At 59.8% G+C, this 18,168-nt stretch overlaps 1 protein-coding gene across 1 annotated transcript in view; it reads right to left on the bottom strand.

Annotated features, from left to right (window-relative positions):
* Positions 1-1,755: 1,755 nt before the first annotated feature.
* NTSR1 (neurotensin receptor 1) overlaps positions 1,756-18,168 on the bottom strand; it is a 46,911-nt gene continuing 30,498 nt past the window's right edge. Inside the window, exons 2-4 of the mRNA XM_068524936.1 lie at positions 6,031-6,232; positions 3,117-3,207; positions 1,756-2,005 (exon numbers count right to left, since the gene is read on the bottom strand). Of these exons, the coding sequence (XP_068381037.1) occupies positions 1,756-2,005; positions 3,117-3,207; positions 6,031-6,232 (543 nt within the window). The remainder of the gene's footprint in view (positions 2,006-3,116; positions 3,208-6,030; positions 6,233-18,168) is intronic.

The raw sequence follows: 18,168 nt of genomic DNA on the forward strand, positions 1-18,168 counted from the left end.
TCTCAGATGGGGAACCCGGGGCTCGGGGGAATCGTGGCGTGTCTGGGGCCCAGGGAGGCCAGGGAGGGTCTGAGGACGTGTCACAAAGAGTCCAGGTCCTCGTCCTGAAGCCGACGCCTGAGCCCAGACTCAGTCTTTGCTGAACTCTGATGCCCACTCGCTAAGCAGGGCTGGGGGCTGCGCTGACCTCGGGCCCATCTGCTGGACTCCCGTGCCCCCTGCCCAGAGCAGATGCCCGTGTGGGAGCTCCGGGCTGGCCTCGTCCCCTGCACCGGTGGCCACTGGGTCACGGGAGGGCTGCCTGGCCTGGGGACTAGCTGTGGGCCTGCCCCCAGGCCTGTTCTTGGTGAACAGCTTGGGGGAGGATTTTGTGGGGCTCAAGTATATAATACCCCGATTCATAGCAGAGCCCAGATCTGAAGTGGCCGTGGATGTCGTAGTATCCGACTCGTCGTTTTTGAGGATGGGGAGACTGAGTCCCGGCTAACTCCAGACCAGGAGCAGGTCTCCTGATCCTGAGTCAGTGCCGCCCAGGCAGGCGGTCTGCCTGTCAGTCTGTCTGTCTGACTGTCTCTGTTCTGGGCAGATGTGCTCCCAGGCCCAGGGAGGACCTGCTTTAAAAGGCCTGTGCTTCACTTCTGGGCCCCTGGCCACTCGTGGTCCCGGCTGGTCCAGGGCAGCTCCCCTGGGACCCGCCTTCCCCTGGCTCAGGGCACCTTCCTGGGGCCGGGCCATCCTGTCTGGAGACCGGATCCCAGAGTCCAAGGAGGCGCTTGCCTTTCTGGGCGCCTGAGCTGGGGCCAGGCCTGCCTGCTGGCCGTGACAAACAAGTCTGGGCCTCCGCCTGGCTGCCAGCCAGTGGGCTGCCTGTACCCACGGCTCCTCCTCCTCACCTGTGGCCCAGACCCCAGCGCTGCCCTCTTTCGGAGACCTGGCCGACTCCCCTCTGCCTTGGGGCGTCCACCCTGAAGCAGCTTGGAGCTGGGCTGCAGGAGCTCAGCTGGACAGCGAGAGTGAGAGCGTGTGAAGACGTCCCTATCCTGGGACCCTGCTGACCTGGCCTTGTGTCCGCAGAGCCAGGATGGAGAACTGCGAGGCTGAGCTGCCCTGTGGTGTCCCTGCAGAGCTTTGCCACCTTGGCCTGGGGAGGACAGGCGGGGGGGGGGGGGGGCGGTGCCAGGGCTGAGGGATGCCAGGCTGATCCCTTCATTGACCTCTTGTGACATCAAAGTTTCCTGGGATTCACCCTTGGAAAGGTGGTGGGTCGGATGCCTGCTGCACAAGGGGCCGACCGGGTCCTGAGCTGCCCGGAGGCCCTCTCGGCGGTGCCAGGACAGCGGTGGTCCTGCCAGCTGGGCTCCTCCCAGCGCCAGCTCTCGGGGTCACCACCCTCCGGCCCCAACCTACTCCCTTCATGTCTTTCTCCCTCAACATCCATTAGTCTGAGAACAAAAAAGACCACCTTTCACCCAACACTAATTTCTCCTCATTAAAGGCCCTTTTTGGATCTGGGAGAGGATCAGTCTCTCTTTCTGGCTTTCAAAGAGGAGGGGGGCGGTGGGGAGGGTGAGAGAGGAGAAGCCGAAAAGAAATGGAGCCTCTGGGTGTGGGTGCTGGGTCCTGGGCCTCGGATGCCACGGAGCGGGCCCAGGGCCGACCCCCGTCCAGCTCCCAGGCGCTGGGTGCACAGGGGTGGAGGCCGAGTGGCAGCCCCTCCGTGACCCCTCCCGGCCCCCCGCCTGGCCCCGCCCGGGCCTAGTACAGCGTCTCCCGGGTGACATTGCTGGAGAAGGTGTGGCTGCCAGACACGCTGCTGGCCTTCCTCGAGAAGGCCGGCCTCCTCCTCCGGTGCCCCCACAGGGGACAGAGGCAGGCCAGCGTGGCCAGGAAGGTCTGGCGGAAGTTGGCAGAGACGAGGTTGTACAGGACGGGGTTGACGGTGGAGCTGACGTAGAAGAGGGCGTTGGTCAGCATGTAGAAGTAGTGGTAGAAGTCATACAGGAACCTGGGGTGGGAGAGGACGCTCAGGCTGGCGGGCCAGACACAGGCCGCACGGGGCAGCCCGTGGCTGACGCGGGGGCCTGGGACAGTCATTACAGACTACTTGGACATCTTTCGAAGTGGGGATATTTCATAATAAATTCCAGGGCTCTGGTTTCTCTTGAGAGGTTGGAAGTTCTGAGCACACTCCCGCCTGGCACCGGTCAGCTGAACTGCCGAGCTGAGCTGCGGCCGCCCTCCCGAGGCCAGCTGTGCAGTCCCCCTTGGCCGCAGTCTCCACCTCTCCCTGCAGCCCAGCTGGCCTGCCCTTCCCTGTGCAGAATCCCAGCCCCACCCAGGGCCGCAGGACGTGGCCGGGGCCTGGCCTCAATGGAACAGCCAGGCCAGGAACCCCCTCCGCACCTCCCAGACAGCTGTGCACCTCACCTCGACTTGCTTGCCTCCGTGCACAGGGATCTCACTCCCTCATCTGGCAGCTCATTCACCACCAGGCAGCCCTGAGTTTCAGAAACCCTTTACTTTGGGTTGTGTTCCACTCCCTGTACCTTCTCCTCATCCTTTCTAGATTTGCCCTCCCTAGTGGCTCCCCGTCACTTGGAAGAGCCCACGACCCTGGGACCTGGCAGCCCTGCTATGCAGAGGAGCTCACGCAGCGGGGCTGAGGCTACCGTCGCAGGGAGGTCTGCTGGCCAGGCCGGCGTCCATACGTCGCAGTGCGGGTGTGATGCTCTCGGAGTCCCAGGGGTCCTCCTGGCAACTCCTCCAGGCTGGGGGTGGTCTGGGGGCCCCGACGGTCGCCATCGCTCCTCCCACAGCCGGCAGCGCCAGCCCTTCCTGTCGCTCTCCAGACGCCCCCAAAACTGTCTTGTACTGACTGTCTTAGGACTTGCTTTCCTTTTATGAAGCGGCTTCCAGGGTGTCTGTCCCTCTATGGCCTCTGCCTTCCCTGCCCTATCACAGCCACACCTGAGGGCCTTTTGGGGGATGCTGACACCCCCCCCCCCGCCTGCCCTGAGCTGCCCCTCTCAGTGCCCCCAACCCCTACACCCAACTGTTTTGGGGAGCATGCCCCCAGCCCAAGCCTCACCCTCTCGGCCCCAGCCTCCCGTACTCACGGGGTCCACTGCTCGTCCGAAATGTAGCAGAACATGAGGCGTCGCACATGGTAGGGCAGCCAGCAGACCACGAAGGCGATGACCACGGCACCTGAGACACGGAGGGATAAGGGACTCAGGGGGGTGGAGGGAGATGTCCCGTGTTCGTGGACTGAAACAGCTAATAGTGTTAAGATGACAGAGCTGCCCAAAGTGATCTAGAGATTCAGTGGAATTTCTGTGGAAATCCTGATGACATTTTTTGCAGAAATAGAAGAATTCATTGGGAACCTCAAGGGATGCTGGACAGCCAAGACGACCTCGAGAAAGAAGAGCAAAGCTGGAGGACTCACCCTTCCTGACTTCAAAACCTACCACAAAGCTACAGTCATCCAAACAGAGTGGTATCGGCATGAGGACAGATGTATAGACCCATGGACTAGAACAGAGGACCCAGAAATAAGCCCTCCCATATATGGTCAAATGACTTTCTACAGGGCACCAAGATCAAAGGGAAAAGGGCTGTTTTTTCAACAAATGTTCTGGGAAAACTGGATCCCCACATGCAAAAGAATGAAGTTGTCCCCTTACCTCACAACATCTGCAAAAATTAACTCAAAATGGATCAAAGATCTAAACATAAAAGCTAAGGTATAAACTTCTTAGAAGAAAATATAGGACAAAAATTTCACAACATTGAATTTGAAAAGACAACAAAGGAAAAAATAAATAATTTGGACTATATAAAAATAAATAACTGTGTATTAAAGGTCACAATTGACAGAGTGAAAAGGCAACCTACAGAATGGGAGAACATATTTGCATCACACATCTGTTAAGGAATTAATATCCTGGGTATACAGAAAACTCAACAACAAAAATCAAACAACCCAATACAAAAGGATGCAGAGGACTTGAATAGACATTTCTCTGAAGAAGAGATGCAAATGGCCAATAAGTACATGAAAAGATGCTTAACATCACTGATCACTAGGGAAATGCAAATCAAAACTGCAATAGGATACCACCTCATACCCAATAGGATAGCTACCATAAAAGAAAAACACAGAAAAGAGTAATTTGGGGGAGGATATGGAGAAACTGGAACATTTGTACACTGTTGGTGGGAATGTAAAATGGTGCAGCCACTTTAGAGAACAGTTTGGCTGTTTAAAAATATTTTTTAATTCAATAAATTAAAATTCTACTCCTGGGTATATGCCCCCAAATAATTGGAAGCAGGAGCTCAAACAGATACCGGTAGCTCATAGCAGCACTACTATTCAGAGTAGCTGAAATCAATGGATGACAGATAAACAAAATGTGGTCCATCCATACAACAGAATATTATTCAGCCCTAGAAAGGAAGGACATTCTGACACAGGCTACAACATAGATGAACCTTGAAGACATTACACCATATGAATAAACCAATCACAAAAAACCCCAATACTGTATGATTCCACCTAAAGGAGGTCCCTGGAGGAGTCAAATTCACAGAGACAGAAAGTAGAAGGTGGTTGCCAGGGGCTGGGGGAGGGGGTGGGGACTTGGTGTTTAATGGGAAGAGTTTCAGTTTTACAAGGTGGGGGGGTTGGTGGTGATAGCCCCACAGCAACATGGGCATCTACACTGCTGCTCAACTGTGCACTTAGAAATGGTCAAGATGGTAAATTTTATGCTCTGTATATTCTACCACAACGAAAAAGAAAGCACCCAACCACTTGGGAAAACTTAGGGCCAAATGTGCTGTCCCGGGGCAGAGAGAAGGGTGGTCCCCGAGATGTGCGTCATCTTCTTGGGGACATGGGGGGATCCGTGGGAGGTCCTGGGTTTGGGGTCCCCGCTCCAGGGCTGCTGCCCTGACCCCATGGGCCCAGGAGACCCATCCTGGGGGGGCTTGTGGAGACCCTGGGCCGGGGAGGTCCCAACGAAGGCGCTGCCTGCTGGCAGCAGGGGTTGGTGGCACCGGGCTGTTCCAGAAAGCCTGCCCGCACACAGCAGAAGCAGATGCTGCGGCCCTGCCCACTGGACACTGCCTGTCGGTCACTTGACCTGCGTCTGTGGGGAGCCGAGCCGGCCCAAGTGCGGAGCACACCCGAGTCACTCTCCCGTCAATCACATGATGCGGACGGATGCAGACATGATACTATTTTGGAAATACTGGAGTAATAAATGATCCAAATGAATCTTACCTGTTTCTTTTGACTGTTCAAAAAAGTGGTTACTGGACCATTTAACACCCCATGTGGGGCCTGTATCACGTTCCTTTTGGACAGAGCTGCGGGGACCTTCTCCTTCCAAGACCAGTGGCTGCAGAAGGTGAGGGGCAGGCAGCCCGGGGCAGGGGGGAGATGGAGGGTGGATGCTGGGGTGGTGGGAAGCACAGGGTAGGTGCTCTGGGGGACCAGGGGGGGCCGGGGCTGCCTCAGGAGAGCAGGGAGGGGGCAGGTTGTTTTGAGGACCCCTCCTCATGATGCACCTGCAGGCCCAGGCCAGGCCCGGGGACACACAGAGGGAGGATGGACCCTCACAACCCACAGAAACGTAGGGTCCATCCCACACGATCCTTCAGGCCTTCAGGATCCCCTACTAGAATCTGTGCAGAGGGACTGCACCTCCGGCCTCTCCAGCTGGCACCCGACCGCCCGGCACGCACGGGGACCCCAACCCCGCGGCCCTGGCTTTGTGAGCAAACTGTCCGACTCAGAGCCGGTGCCAGGAGGCTTGCTGAATCAGTGGATGGATGGATGGATGAGTGAGGGAGTGAAGAGAAGCCCCGACCCCGGGGGGAGCCGGCACTCCGAGCCTCGGCCCGGACGCACTCCGTTCCCCGGGTCTCTAAACCTTCTGTTTGTGGTACCGAGCTCGCTGCTTTGCTGGCCCCTGGTGGCCGCCCGCCGCCCACCCCTCGCAGGGCCCAGCGGTTACGTACGTAAGACCCGGACGCCGTGGCGCAGGGCCTGGACCCGGCCGGGCTCGATGGACATGCTGAACGAGCTATGCTGGTCCCCAACTGTGCACACCTGGCCCTGCTCGGCCGCCTGGCGGACCATCACGGTCAGCTTGTTGGCAATGACGGTGTTCAGGACGGAGATGACCACCATGGGGAACACGAAAGACATGAAGGTGTTGATCTGCGAGAGATGGAGAGGGGCGGCCCGTGAGACCGGGGCAGGGGACGCGCCCTGGTGCCCGCCCCGCCCACTGGCCCAGGTTTAGGGGTTGGAGCGTGGGCGGTGCTCGGTCTGTCCGTTCCCAGACTGACTCTCCGCCCGCTCCCACACCCCTGGCTCGGGGGAGGTTTGCAGACTCTCCGTCAGCTTGGGGAGCCCCCAGCCTGTACACAGTGTGGAGTAAAACCCTGGGGCATCCCGGCTGCGGTGAGGGGCCGGGGCTCTGCGTTCCCAGGTCTGGACAAGGAAGCGGTCCCTCCTGACTCCTCTCCAGGAGGGCTCACCCAGCGTCCCTCGTCCTGCACACGGGCAGTTCACGTTAGGACACGAAGGGAAGACCCGCCCCCCGCCCCACTGCCTCTCAGCGCGTTGAAAAGCGCTTCTCGTTGGCACCTCCACCTTCCACGTTTCTCTGCCTCTGGGGAAGCCGAGTCTCCGGGTGCCGAGGGGCTTGCCAAAGTCACCAGCTCAGAAGTGGCTGGACCTGGACTTGAGCTGGAGCCCGGCCCCTCAGCGACACCAGGCTGAGACCCGCCTTCACGGGCACCTGCTCAGCCCGAGCAGCTGTGGCCTCCCTGAGCTGCCACTGCCGTTCCTGACAGGGACGCAAACCTGCCAGCGGACGCGTGTGGCCCTGACCAGCGACGGGGAACAGGCCTCCCACCGAGCTGGTCCTGAATCCGGCATCACCTCCCAGGGCCCTGGAATAACAGCCTCTGGGGTAAAAACGCGTTTGGCGCTGTCTTTTGAGCACGCGGGTCCTGACGTCATGTTCCAACGCCCGAGCCTCTAAGTGTGAACTCGCGAGCCCTGGTGAGGGGGCGGTGCCTCTTCTCCATCCCCCCCACCCAACCGCCGCGGCCCCCAATGCTCACATGGACTTCAGAGTCCAAGAGCAAACGGCTGCACCTGGAGAGACACCTGCACTGGCCCCACCTGGTTCCCGGGGTCTGCACGGGGGTGCCCCGGGCTCCGGGCTGCCCCCTCCGTCTCCTCACTCGGGTTTGCCCACAGCCCTGAGAGCAGAGCCGAGGGTACCGCGTGGAGGCCTCCTCGATGGTAGACAAGGACGGTCTCAGCAGGGGGAGGACCGTCCAGCTCTGTCCTGCGAATGCGGCCGCGGCCGGCAGGAAGCCAAGAGGTGCTGGAGGCTCTAGAACGTCGACGGGTTCGCCTCCTGGGCCTCCTGGATGCCAGGCGTCTGTCCCGAGCAGGGCAGCTCACACGCCCCTCTCTTCGGGGCATTGGCCGACGCCTCCGCAGGTCCTGCCCGCCCCACGGTGCTCCGGGTCCCGCTTGGGAGGACTCTAGGCATCCAGGAGATGGTGGCTGAGGTCACCTCTGGCTCCTTCTGAAAAAGACTCCCCTAAACTAGAGGACAAACACATCGGACAGGGGCCGCGTGGGCCCTCGGCAGGCGGCCTTTCCACACTTGCCAGCCTTTCCACACTTGCCAGCCCTGCGCCCGTCACTAGTCACCCACTGGGTGCTTGGGAGTGGCCTCCCCCGGGCACCCTTCTCTCCTGCGCCCACTGAGCTCAAGTGGGGGTCTGGAGGCCCTCCCGCAGGACGATGAGGGGCTGGTGCGGCCGAGGGGCAGCTCTGGGCCGGGGGCTGGGCTGGGGTGCACGGGGATGCTGGGCCTGGGCCCAGGAGACAAACCAATTCCCGTGAGTCACCACAGCCGGGCATAATTTAAACAAAACAAATGTATTCAACACAGATTTTAAATGTCAAAACATTTGAAATACCATACTTCGATGAGCACAGACAGCAAAAGCAGCCACCTCTGGGGGCCGCGAGCGGTGGACCAGGGCCCAGGTCCCCAGTGGATCCCCCAGCTGGGAGAAGTCCAGGCCCTGATCCTGAGGTTCTGGAGTGGGGAGAGGGGCCCCGGCACTGCAGGCGCCCCCAAGAGAGGCCTGGGGCCGAGGCTCGGGCCGGCGTGGGCTTCCGGAGGGGTGTGTCTTCTCTCGGCCTCCCCCGCCCCTCCAGCCTGGAGACTGAGACCGAACCCGGATTGTGGGGTACCAGGGCAACGCCTGACTCCCGGGGTCTGCCTTCTCTTGCCGAGGCTCACAGCACGGATGGGAGCTCAGCCTGTACCCCTTTCCTGCACTGCACCCCCAACTTCTGGGAACAGGGGAGCAGCCCACCCCCGGCAACAAGCAAAGAGAAGGGAGTCTGCTAAGCCCTGTGCAGGACGCCCAGGAAGCACTGCAAGTGTAGCCACAGGAAGGACAGAGGGGAAGGAGGGGCAAGCAGGGCCCTTCCAGACAGAGGCACGCGGACGCGGAGGGATGCGCCTCGTCTATGCATTTGTCCCAATAAAATGTCAGACCACTTGGGGATAGACAGCCTGACTCTAAAATTCAAATGGAAAAAAAGATAATCTAAGAGTAGCCAGGAAAGTTCTGGAAAGGAAGGTGACAGGTCAGTAGGGGACGGGAGGCCTCACCCACTATGGGAGGGCGCTAAAAAGAGATTGCATGAGAATAGTTTGGCGCGAATAAATCAGGGGAGCAGGAGAGAGGCCAGGGGCAGTTCCCGATGAGGCAAACGTGGCGTGTGGTAAAGGCAGCGCCTGAACCAGTGGGAGGAGGTGGGTGACGGGCTGCAGAGCTGGGGGCTGGACGCTCAGGGCCTGCTGCTTCCACTGCCCCTTCCCAGGACCTCCGTCCGCTCCCCTGGAAACACCCACCCCGCTCCATTCCTGGCCAGTGGGCACATTCCAAAAGGCCCGGCTGAGTCCTCACTGGACACGCACAGGCCGCGTGTTCACCTCTCCACCAATCACGTTTGTCCTATGAGAACCAGCCCCAGGCCTGCTGTTCAGAAGAGAGACCCCACCTTTGTGGGGGGCCTGCTGAGCAGAAAACTGCTTTTGCGGCCATTGGTTCTGTTCTCCCACCTTGTGTGGGAGACCTGCCTAAGAATGGGCCCTCACAGGTGAAAGGAGAGCATCCTGGAGGGCCTCGTCTCTACCCTCCAGCATTTGTAATTTTGTGAGGGACAGGGAGTGAAATGGTTAAGCAATAAGAAGAAAGTGGAACAGGACACAGGTCTGTCTGGGAGGAAGGGCTGCCCCCGGCCTGCCTGCAAACAGGTGCGGGGCGCCAATGGGAGGCACATAGCCTGGCCTGCAGTCAGGGGGTCCTCACGCCTCTCCCTCCTCCTTCAAGGCTGTCGTCCCGTCTACCCTTCCTCTGAGGGGCAACAGCTTGTCTTGTACCGGCCTGTTTCTCTCTGACTGATCCCACTGTGTTTAGGTAAAGAGACAGCCCCTGGACTACTGAGCTTCCCGGCTCAACACCAGCCTGCGGTGAGTGGGGAGGTGCAAAATACCGCTCAGGGGCTTCCCTGGTGGCGCAGTGGTTAAGAATCCGCCTGCCAATGCAGGGGACACAGGTTCGAGCCCTGGTCCGGGAAGATCCCACATGCCGCAGAGCAACAAAGCCCGTGCGCCACAAGTACTGAGCCTGCGCTCTAGAACCCACGAGCCACAACTACTGAACCCACGTGCCACAACTACTGAGCCCGTGTTCCGCAACAAGAGAAGCCACCGCACTGAGAAGCCCGCGCATCTCAACGAAGAGTAGACCACCCCCACTCGCCACAACTAGAGAAAGCCCGCACTCAGCAACAAAGACCCAACGCAGCCAAAAATAAATAAATAAAAAAATAAAATTATCGCTCAGGGTGTTTGCAAAACTCAGCAGCTTGTACAACAGCTTCTGAGGGGAGAGGTGGAGAGAAGGGGCTCCCTGTCAAACCCTCCAGTGTAGATGGCCTCGCTGGCCTGGCAGGGGCCACCCCCAGCAGATGACCAGTCCAGCCAGGCCCAGGCTTTAGGGACCACCTCCTCCTAACCTCCTCATCCAGCACATGCTGAGAGCCCCCTCCCTCTCGGCCACCACCAAGGGCAGAACAATGATGCGAGTCACTCCAGAGTCCCTGTTTGTCACTGTCACTCAGCGCAGCCTTGCTCGAAAAGCAAAACCCCAGAACAAGTTCAATGCCACTCGGGCTGGTTGATAAGTTACGGCGCATCCACACCACGGGGTGCTGTCGACGCTGAGAATGACCGACAGGGAGGGCCAAGGTCACGGTTTAGTGAAAAGAGCAAGCAGAGAGCAGCTGGTGCCTCCGTAACGTAAGGAGCCGCCTCTACGCCCAGGATGGCTCCCGGGAGAGAAGCCTAACGGAGGCTGACCCAGGCCGACTCAGGGAAACGGCAGGGAGCTGGGGGGCTCCGGGCACGCCCTCTTGACCTTAAGGCACCTGAGTGGAATGAACGTGTGTCCTGTGACAGGTGCCCGGGCCCCTGCGTCCCCAGTGACACGAGAACCACACACCCCACCGTGCCGCCCTGGGACGGGGGTGTTGGAGGTGGAGGGGACCAGATCTCAGGGCATCCACCCTCGCTTCATAGGCGGGACACCAGGGCCGGGAGGGCAGAAACTGCCCTTCAAGGTGACACAGCCCAGAATCTCCCGGGCTGATATTGTCCGAGTAACTCTGCCCTCCAACATCCCTCATCTCATGAGCACCCAGACCCTCCGGACGCTGCTGGGATCCCACCCAGAAGGGCACACGCGGTCCACGGCAGACAAGCATCTGGGAAAGAAGACAGACCAGCGTCGAGGGCCCGCTGCTCTGTGGGTCAGAGCACTGACCGCAGGCCTGAGTGTCTGAGGAGAAGCCCAGCGTGTGCCTGCAGGGGAGGGACCCCGAACCTCCCCAAGAACTGCCTGCACTGCTGAGGCACCAAGTGAGTCACCTTAGGGCCAGAAAGGCCACCTCGGGGAGGGGAGGGGGCTCCACGGACTGTGTGCAGCTCCGGGCTTAGCTTGGCCCCTCCGGCCACCAGTCCCAGCTCCTCACAATGCAGTTCCACCCACCATTAGGTGGCTCTAGTACCAGATTTTGGCTCAGTATGAAGGACTTCCACTTTCTGGTTGATACACACTCTTTAGCTAACTCTTTTTTTTTTTTTTAATAAATTTTTAAAATTTATTTATTTTTGTCTGCATTGGGTCTTTGTTGCTGAGCACGGGCTTTCTCTAGTTGCGGTGCACAGGCTTCTCATTGCAGCTTCTCTTGTTGAGGAGCACGGGCTCTAGGTGCGCAGGCTTCAGTAGTTGTGGCACACGGGCTCAGTAGTTGTGGCTGGCAGGCTCAGTAGTTGTGGCTCACTGGCTTAGCTGCTCCGCGGCATGTGGGATTTTCCCGGACCAGGGCTCGAACCCTGCAATGTGTCCCCTGCATTGGAAGGCAGATTCTTAACCACTGTGCCACCAGGGAAGCCCCCCCTTTAGCTAACTCTTAACAGAGTGCTTTCCATGAGCCAGACGCATGTTCAGTGACTTGCATGTGTCACCTTGTGGAATATGCACACAGAAGCTATTGGTGCTCTCACTTTATAGAAGAAAAAGCCCAGACACAAGTCTGACCCACAGCCCAGTGCTTGCTTCCGTGCCCTGGGGCCTGTGACACGCAGAGAGCAGACGAACGGAGAACCCCCTGGTCGGGGGCAAGTGTCGGGGGACCTCACTTCGGTGGATGCATGCCCCACCCCCAGCTTCCCAGAGGGGACACTTTGGGTAACTGCAAAAATTTGAGAACAACTTCTAGTCCAAAGGCCACGGCTCCACGGTGATCTCTCAGGACTGAACTTCTGTCCATTACTCTCCCCTTTCTTTGATCTCCCTTCTGTTCCACGCTGGTCCCCGTGCCCCTCTTCAGGTTTGGACTTTCTGGGAGAGGACTGACCAGAGTCACCAGCGACTTCGAGTGGAGAGAATGCTCGCGCCCCAGGGCGCCTCAGGGTTCAGGACCATGGACAGCGCCCATCGCTGTGGAGGGGCTGCCCCGGTGGGCAGGAGCACCGGGCTGGGAGGAACTGTGGTTGGGAAGCCTGGGTGGGGAGGGACTGGGGAGTGGGAGCCCCGAGCCAGCTGGGGGCGGGGATCAACAGGGACACCCCACCGTGTCCCCAGACCCTTCCCGTCCGCTGATGAAGGGCAGGCGAGCAGCCTGTAACCTCTGCAAGAGGCCCCCACCAAGTCCCCGCTGCCCGCGCAGCCAGCAGCCCTGTACGTGGGAGTCTTTACCCTCCTGGAGTGCTGGAGCCACAGAGGACCCCTCCACCCTGCAGCCGCATCCTGCCTGGTCCCGGCTGTGCTGCAGCGCTGGCACCAGCCAGGCTGCCGGGAGACCCTCAATCGGATTAGGGAAATGGCCTTCCCACACGCCTGTCCCTCCACCTGTACCAGGGTCGCCGTCCTCGAGGAGAGACAGGATGGGATCCTGCCCTCAGCAGCACACAGGGCAGGTGCTGGGGGCCTGGCCTTGGCTGTGCGTTGGTGGGGGGCTCGTTAATCACCCTGGGTGTGGAAGCTGGGGTGGTGAGTTGCGTTCCGGTCATGCCATCCCATCTCAAAACTGCATCGAGACCATCTGTAGACTGAAGTCCCGTTTGCCGTGTTTTCAGATATCTGTTGGCTAAAAAGCCCATGAGAACGTTCAAATCAGTGGGACATCTGCTAATTAGCAACCCACGGGGCTGTAAAAATCCTTGACAAGGACAGGCACAGGGCAGGGGGTGGAAGTCTGACCCCGGGCCCGGCCCCCCCTCTGTGTCTCATGGAATGTGGGCAGGGAGGCACCTTAGTGGTCACCTGGTCACCTACCAAGAAACCACGTCCCACAGCAGGTGCGCCCCAGCTCTCACCCCCACCGGCACCTCACACCACGACGATGACCATCTTCTTGCTTGTGACAAGTTCTGTCTTGCAGGGTGGCTCCCGGTCCAAACATGAGCCCCCATGTTCGGTTGCCAAGCTTTCTGTGTGTGCCTTTGTCCCGTGTAGGGCCACCTTGATTCAGGAGTAAAAGTGGTGCCGGTTCCACACAGAGTGTTCTGCATGCACCCTTGAAGGAAGTCAAGCCATCGAAGAACGTTCTCTGCTCCATGCCAGGAAATCTTGGGGCCCTGGTCTTAATCAAGAGCCCCTGGTGGCTGATGGACGTTGGGAGTGGATTTCTGGGGAACTTTGCGAATCCCCCAGCCATGCCTGGGAGTGAGTCCTGCAGGACCGGGCACCGCCGTGCTTTGGGGACCGGGTCCAAGCTGGTGTCACGTGCATTTCAGAAAGCGCTTAGGAAGGAGTGGTGCTGCAGACGCAGCACGAAACCTGGGCTCAACCCGGGGCCTGTCCTCCACCTCTAGGGGTGGGCGGGGAAGCGGCCCTACTGCGTGTTCGCTGGCAGCTGAATCTCCAATTCTGTGATTCAGTTGTGGGATTGAATCTCCAATCCCACGATTTTCAGTGTTTTCTTGCCATGTCATTGTGTGGGCAGCTCAGCAAATATCCTGTTCCTTCCCAATTTTGAATTACCATCCACTGGCAGAGTGGTAACTGTGATCCCCGTGGACATCTGGCCCTGTACCCGGTGTCTCGGCTCCTTTCAATAGAATTAGCTCTCCGTCCCTGCTTGTGGGGAATCTGATTACGGTGGACCCGGAGCCGAGCGGCCAGTGTGAGGGAGGGGGGCTGGGAGCGGCCACCCACGTCCCCCCAGGCTCCACTGGACCAGCGTTTGGCTCTAGTTTTTTTCCCAAGCTGACCAGCCCCTGGGCGTGGAGGGGACCTTGTGCTCCGGGCTTAGCCCCGGGAAGTGACACTTTTGCTCCTTCAGCCACGCCTCCTGGGGCTTCCACCCCGAATGGCTGTGATTAGGAGCGGGGCCGCCTTAGAAATGATGGTGGGGTCCTGCGCCCTGCCCCCACTTGGTCCCCACCAGTGCCGGCGGGCCCGGCTGTGCTCCTCTCCAGGACAAAAGTCAATCAGTAAAGGAAGAGGGAACGCCAGTGGGTGCCGGCCAGCTGCCCAGCGCCATTCCAAAGCTCGTTCCCCCGACGACCGTATCTGTTAAAGACTGTTATTCCTTCGTCCCCGAGAGACCACAGGCCTCCATGGGGCTGCGTGACCACATGGCGTTCCACTACGCTGTCCTCCTTCACGGCTGCACAGGGCCCCTCTGCAACAGCGAACAGGCTTGGCCTTTGCATCATGTGAACGGCCCAGGGCACACGAGACTCACTGCTCTCCACACGCGTGTGAGAGGCGGGCCTGCGGGGTGACTTCTGTTTCTAGAACTGGAGTGACGAGCAGAGCAGCCCAGGCTGGGGTCTTGCCACGCCCCCTGGGCACGTCCCCTTCTCACGCTGGGCCTGTCCCCTGCCTATGAAGATGGGGGTGGCTGGTCCACCTTGAAGGCCAGGGGACTGAGGACAGCCCAGGCTGGCTCCCAGCCCAGTTCCTGCCCTCCCCGCACCCCTGCAGAAGGACCCCCGCCTGACCCAAGCCCTGGGCGCCAGGAGCACTGTTGACGGTCTGAGCTCGAGGGCTAGGGGGGAGGGGCCGGGGGGGCTGCTGATTGGCACCCAGGGAAGCCTCCCTCTCTTGAGAGCCAGGCCAGCGGCTTGCAGGGACCGCCAAGAGGCCTTCCTGATGTTCCACTCAAGGCTCATCAGCCCTTCTTTTCCTCGTGATGCGATTTCAGGAAACGAGGCTGTGCTGCTCAGGCCTCCTGGGACTCAGGCGATAACCTGGAGACAGGCCCAGGGCAGCCGCTTCCTCCCAGCCCAGGAGCCGCGGACTTGAACAGGGACAGGCTCTGCGTCTCTTCTGGAATGTTCCAGCACCCTCCCTTCTGTTTACCCGCAGCCTCCCCACCCCCTCCCCTCCCCACCGCAGGCCCACCAGCCTGTGCTCCATGCTCCATCCTCCATCCTCTGAATGCACCGTGCACCCAAGCCCACCTTGTCTAAACGGCACAAACACTTATTGAGCACCTGCTGTATGCGAGGCACCCTGCACATAGGCTGAGGTGAGAGTGGAGGACAGGTGGACAAACATGGCATGGAGGTGAGCACGAGGCCCAGCCTGGGGGGAAAGGGACCATTTTCTGGAGGAGGGACCTCCATACGGAGACCTGAGGGATGAGGGGCACCCATGGGCCTGAGAAGGAGGGGAGCACGTGAGATCTCGGGAGCCCGGGGGGCCGGGTGGCGTCAGATCCCAGACAGTGGGCCATTTCCTCCTGGTCATGGAAGACGGGGCAGGGTGAAGGGGGCAGGGGCGAAGCAGGAGACTGCAGGTGCAGCGGCGTTTGCATTTCGGGAGAGTTCTGCACGCAGGGTGGGTAGGGCCTGGGGGCAGAGGGCCCAGGGAGGGGCCCAGGCCCAGGAGGGAGGTGATGCATCTGTGTTAGGGCGGTGCCTGTGGGGATGGACACATGGAAGTTTGGGAGGGACTGGGGGGCTGAGGCAGGCCCCGGGGTGGGTGGACATGGGGGCAGCGAGGGTGATGCCGAGAGGAGGTCCCCCTACACCCTCAGCCTCTCAGGGCCCCTGGAGCCGCGCACTTGGCGGTGCAGGAGGCTCCAGGGCAGAGCATGTCTCCTTCTGCACAGGTGTCTTTGCTGCTGCTGACCTCCCAGGTCAGAGGTTCCTTCTTACGTTTTTCCTCCAACAATTTGAGTCTCCTTCCCATGGAAGTGCCCTGAGCAGAGATGCTTTCCCGAGTCTTCCAACAAGTCCATCTTCCGGGAGGCGCCCTGAGCTGCCAGGGCCCCTCCTCCCCCAGAATGACTCACTGAGTTCGTGAATTGGGGTTTTTCCCCCTCGGTAGAATCGCAGGGTAAACTGCAGCGTGGGGGCATCTTGGAGCTGCCTTCCCAGCCAAGCCTGGGTACCTGCAACCTGCAGACACATGGGGAGACATGGGGGAGGGGCAGGAACTCGGGGCATCGGTTTGCCCTCGAGGTGGGTGCACGAGCCCCCACAGGCTGGGGTCCCCCGTCCTCTGCTCCTGGTGTTGCTGGCCCACGTCTCCCGCCATCGACCTGGGCGCTAACTGCAGCCTCTGGCAACTGTTCCAGGTGCACTTGCTGGGGCTCATTCAGGGCAACCTTGTGCCCCTCCCCCCTTCAATTAGCACCGGCCCCTCCTGGGCCAGGGAGGCCACTCGAGGCACTCCCGGGCCTTGGCCTCCCTCCTTGTATGGGCCTGGTCCCTGTACTGGGCCGGGCCTGGGCTGAGCTGGTAGGCAAGCCCGCCACTTGAGGGCACTGACGCGGTCGGTTGCATAACGGTCAGCGCCGTGAGGTCTCTGCCTCTTCTGGTCGGTCTGTCGTCGTCCCCATGGACTAACCGCAGATTCTCACCAACGCAGAGCTACAGGGTAAAACCCACAGCGACGCCGGGCCTGAGCACTTCTATGATGGGAGAAACAACTTCAAGGTCACCCGTTGGGCGGGGAGACAGCCGATCACGGTGGCTGCTTTCCCCTGAGGCCCAGGCACGGCTCTAGCCCCGTATGTCCAGGTGTCTCTGGAATGGCCGCCACCGGCCCCCACACCACCAAGTGGCACGCTTGCCCAGGGGCAGTACTGTGCCTGCCCGCATCCTTACAATCACCAGGACCCCCCAGGGGCCGTGCGGTGGCACCTAGGCTCCCCTAGTCATCCCAGATGGTGAGGCAGCTCCTCACAAGCTCTCCTGGACCAGACTGTGCCATGAACTTGCCACCCTGTGGCCCGTGGCAGATGGCCCTTAGGACGGCCGAGAGTGGCTCCCACCCTGGACGCCCACCTCTTGCAACGTGACTTGGCCACTCCTCACAGAGACGTAGGGTCTGTGGCCCACCCCTCGACTGGGCTGGCTCTGACCAGCGAAATGCAGTGGCCGTGTTGGCCTGTGCCTTCCCAGCCAGGCCTCACACTCTCTTGCTGGCTCTCTCAGAATGTGGCGGCCACCATGTGAACAGACCCTGATTTGCCTCTCACCCTGGGACAGAGGCCCAGGTGAGAGCCAGCACCAGCCTCCAGACAGATGAATGAGGCTGTCTCAGACCCATCCAGGCCCAGTGCAGCCACAAGATGACCGAGGCCACGTGAGTGACTCCAGCTGAGACTGGCTGAGCCAGCTCAACTTGCCATCCAACGGATCACAAGCAAATAAATAGCTAGTGTTTTAAGCCAATAAGTTTGGGGCTCTTTTGTTATGCAGCAGAGGTTAGGTGAGACACTGCCTTACAAAGTGCTGTGTTTTTAATTTATCTGTCCCACCACTGAATTTTCTCCTTGGGGGGAAACCTTGCTTAAATAAAATACAATCCCCCCCACCCCCTGCCCCAAGCACTGACAACAGGTCCTGTGAAGGCAGGGGGATGCGGTGGGAGCGGTGGGCAGGGGTCATTTGTGTGGCTGACTGGGCTATCTGACCCCAGAGTTTAGGGACTATTTTTTTCTCTCTTTATAGACTCTGGTTCTAGGGACAGGTTGCCAGCAGCCAGCTGGCCAGGTGGGCACTGGTTTTATAAAGGTAACTGGGCACACCACCTGTGGTGTCCCACCCCTCCCGCCACACTGCAGAGTAGGGTAAGGAGCATGGTGGGGGTGGGGGCAGTGTCTTTTACTTTTATTTCCCGTGAAGAGAGGCTCATCAGCGAATCTGACCTGTGGGTCTGACTTTTTGAAAAACCAGCAGCATGTAATTAAAGCTTGAAAGAGAAGAGCTGGCTGCTGAATCAAACTCAAGTGAGGGTGAAATCAAACATGAGAGGGCCCTGGGCGGCTGAGCCCACCTTGAGACGAGTGACTGGCCTCCTTTAAGGGGTCTGTGCTTTGACGGTGTCTAAGTGGTCTTCCCTCAAGCTCCCAAACCTCGGTCCCGCTTACTGTGCATGCGTGTTTGTGTCTATGTGTGCACGTGTGTGTGAGCTGCGTGTGTGCACACTTGTCTCCCGTGTCTGGTCCTGTTTGCTCTTGGTGTAACCGAGCAGGGCCTCTGGGTCCTTCCCGGGACAGACCCTTCCCCCACGTCCTCT

This window comes from Eschrichtius robustus, chromosome 16 (genome assembly GCF_028021215.1).
Source record: "Eschrichtius robustus isolate mEscRob2 chromosome 16, mEscRob2.pri, whole genome shotgun sequence".
NCBI classification, from domain to species: Eukaryota; Metazoa; Chordata; class Mammalia; order Artiodactyla; family Eschrichtiidae; genus Eschrichtius; species Eschrichtius robustus.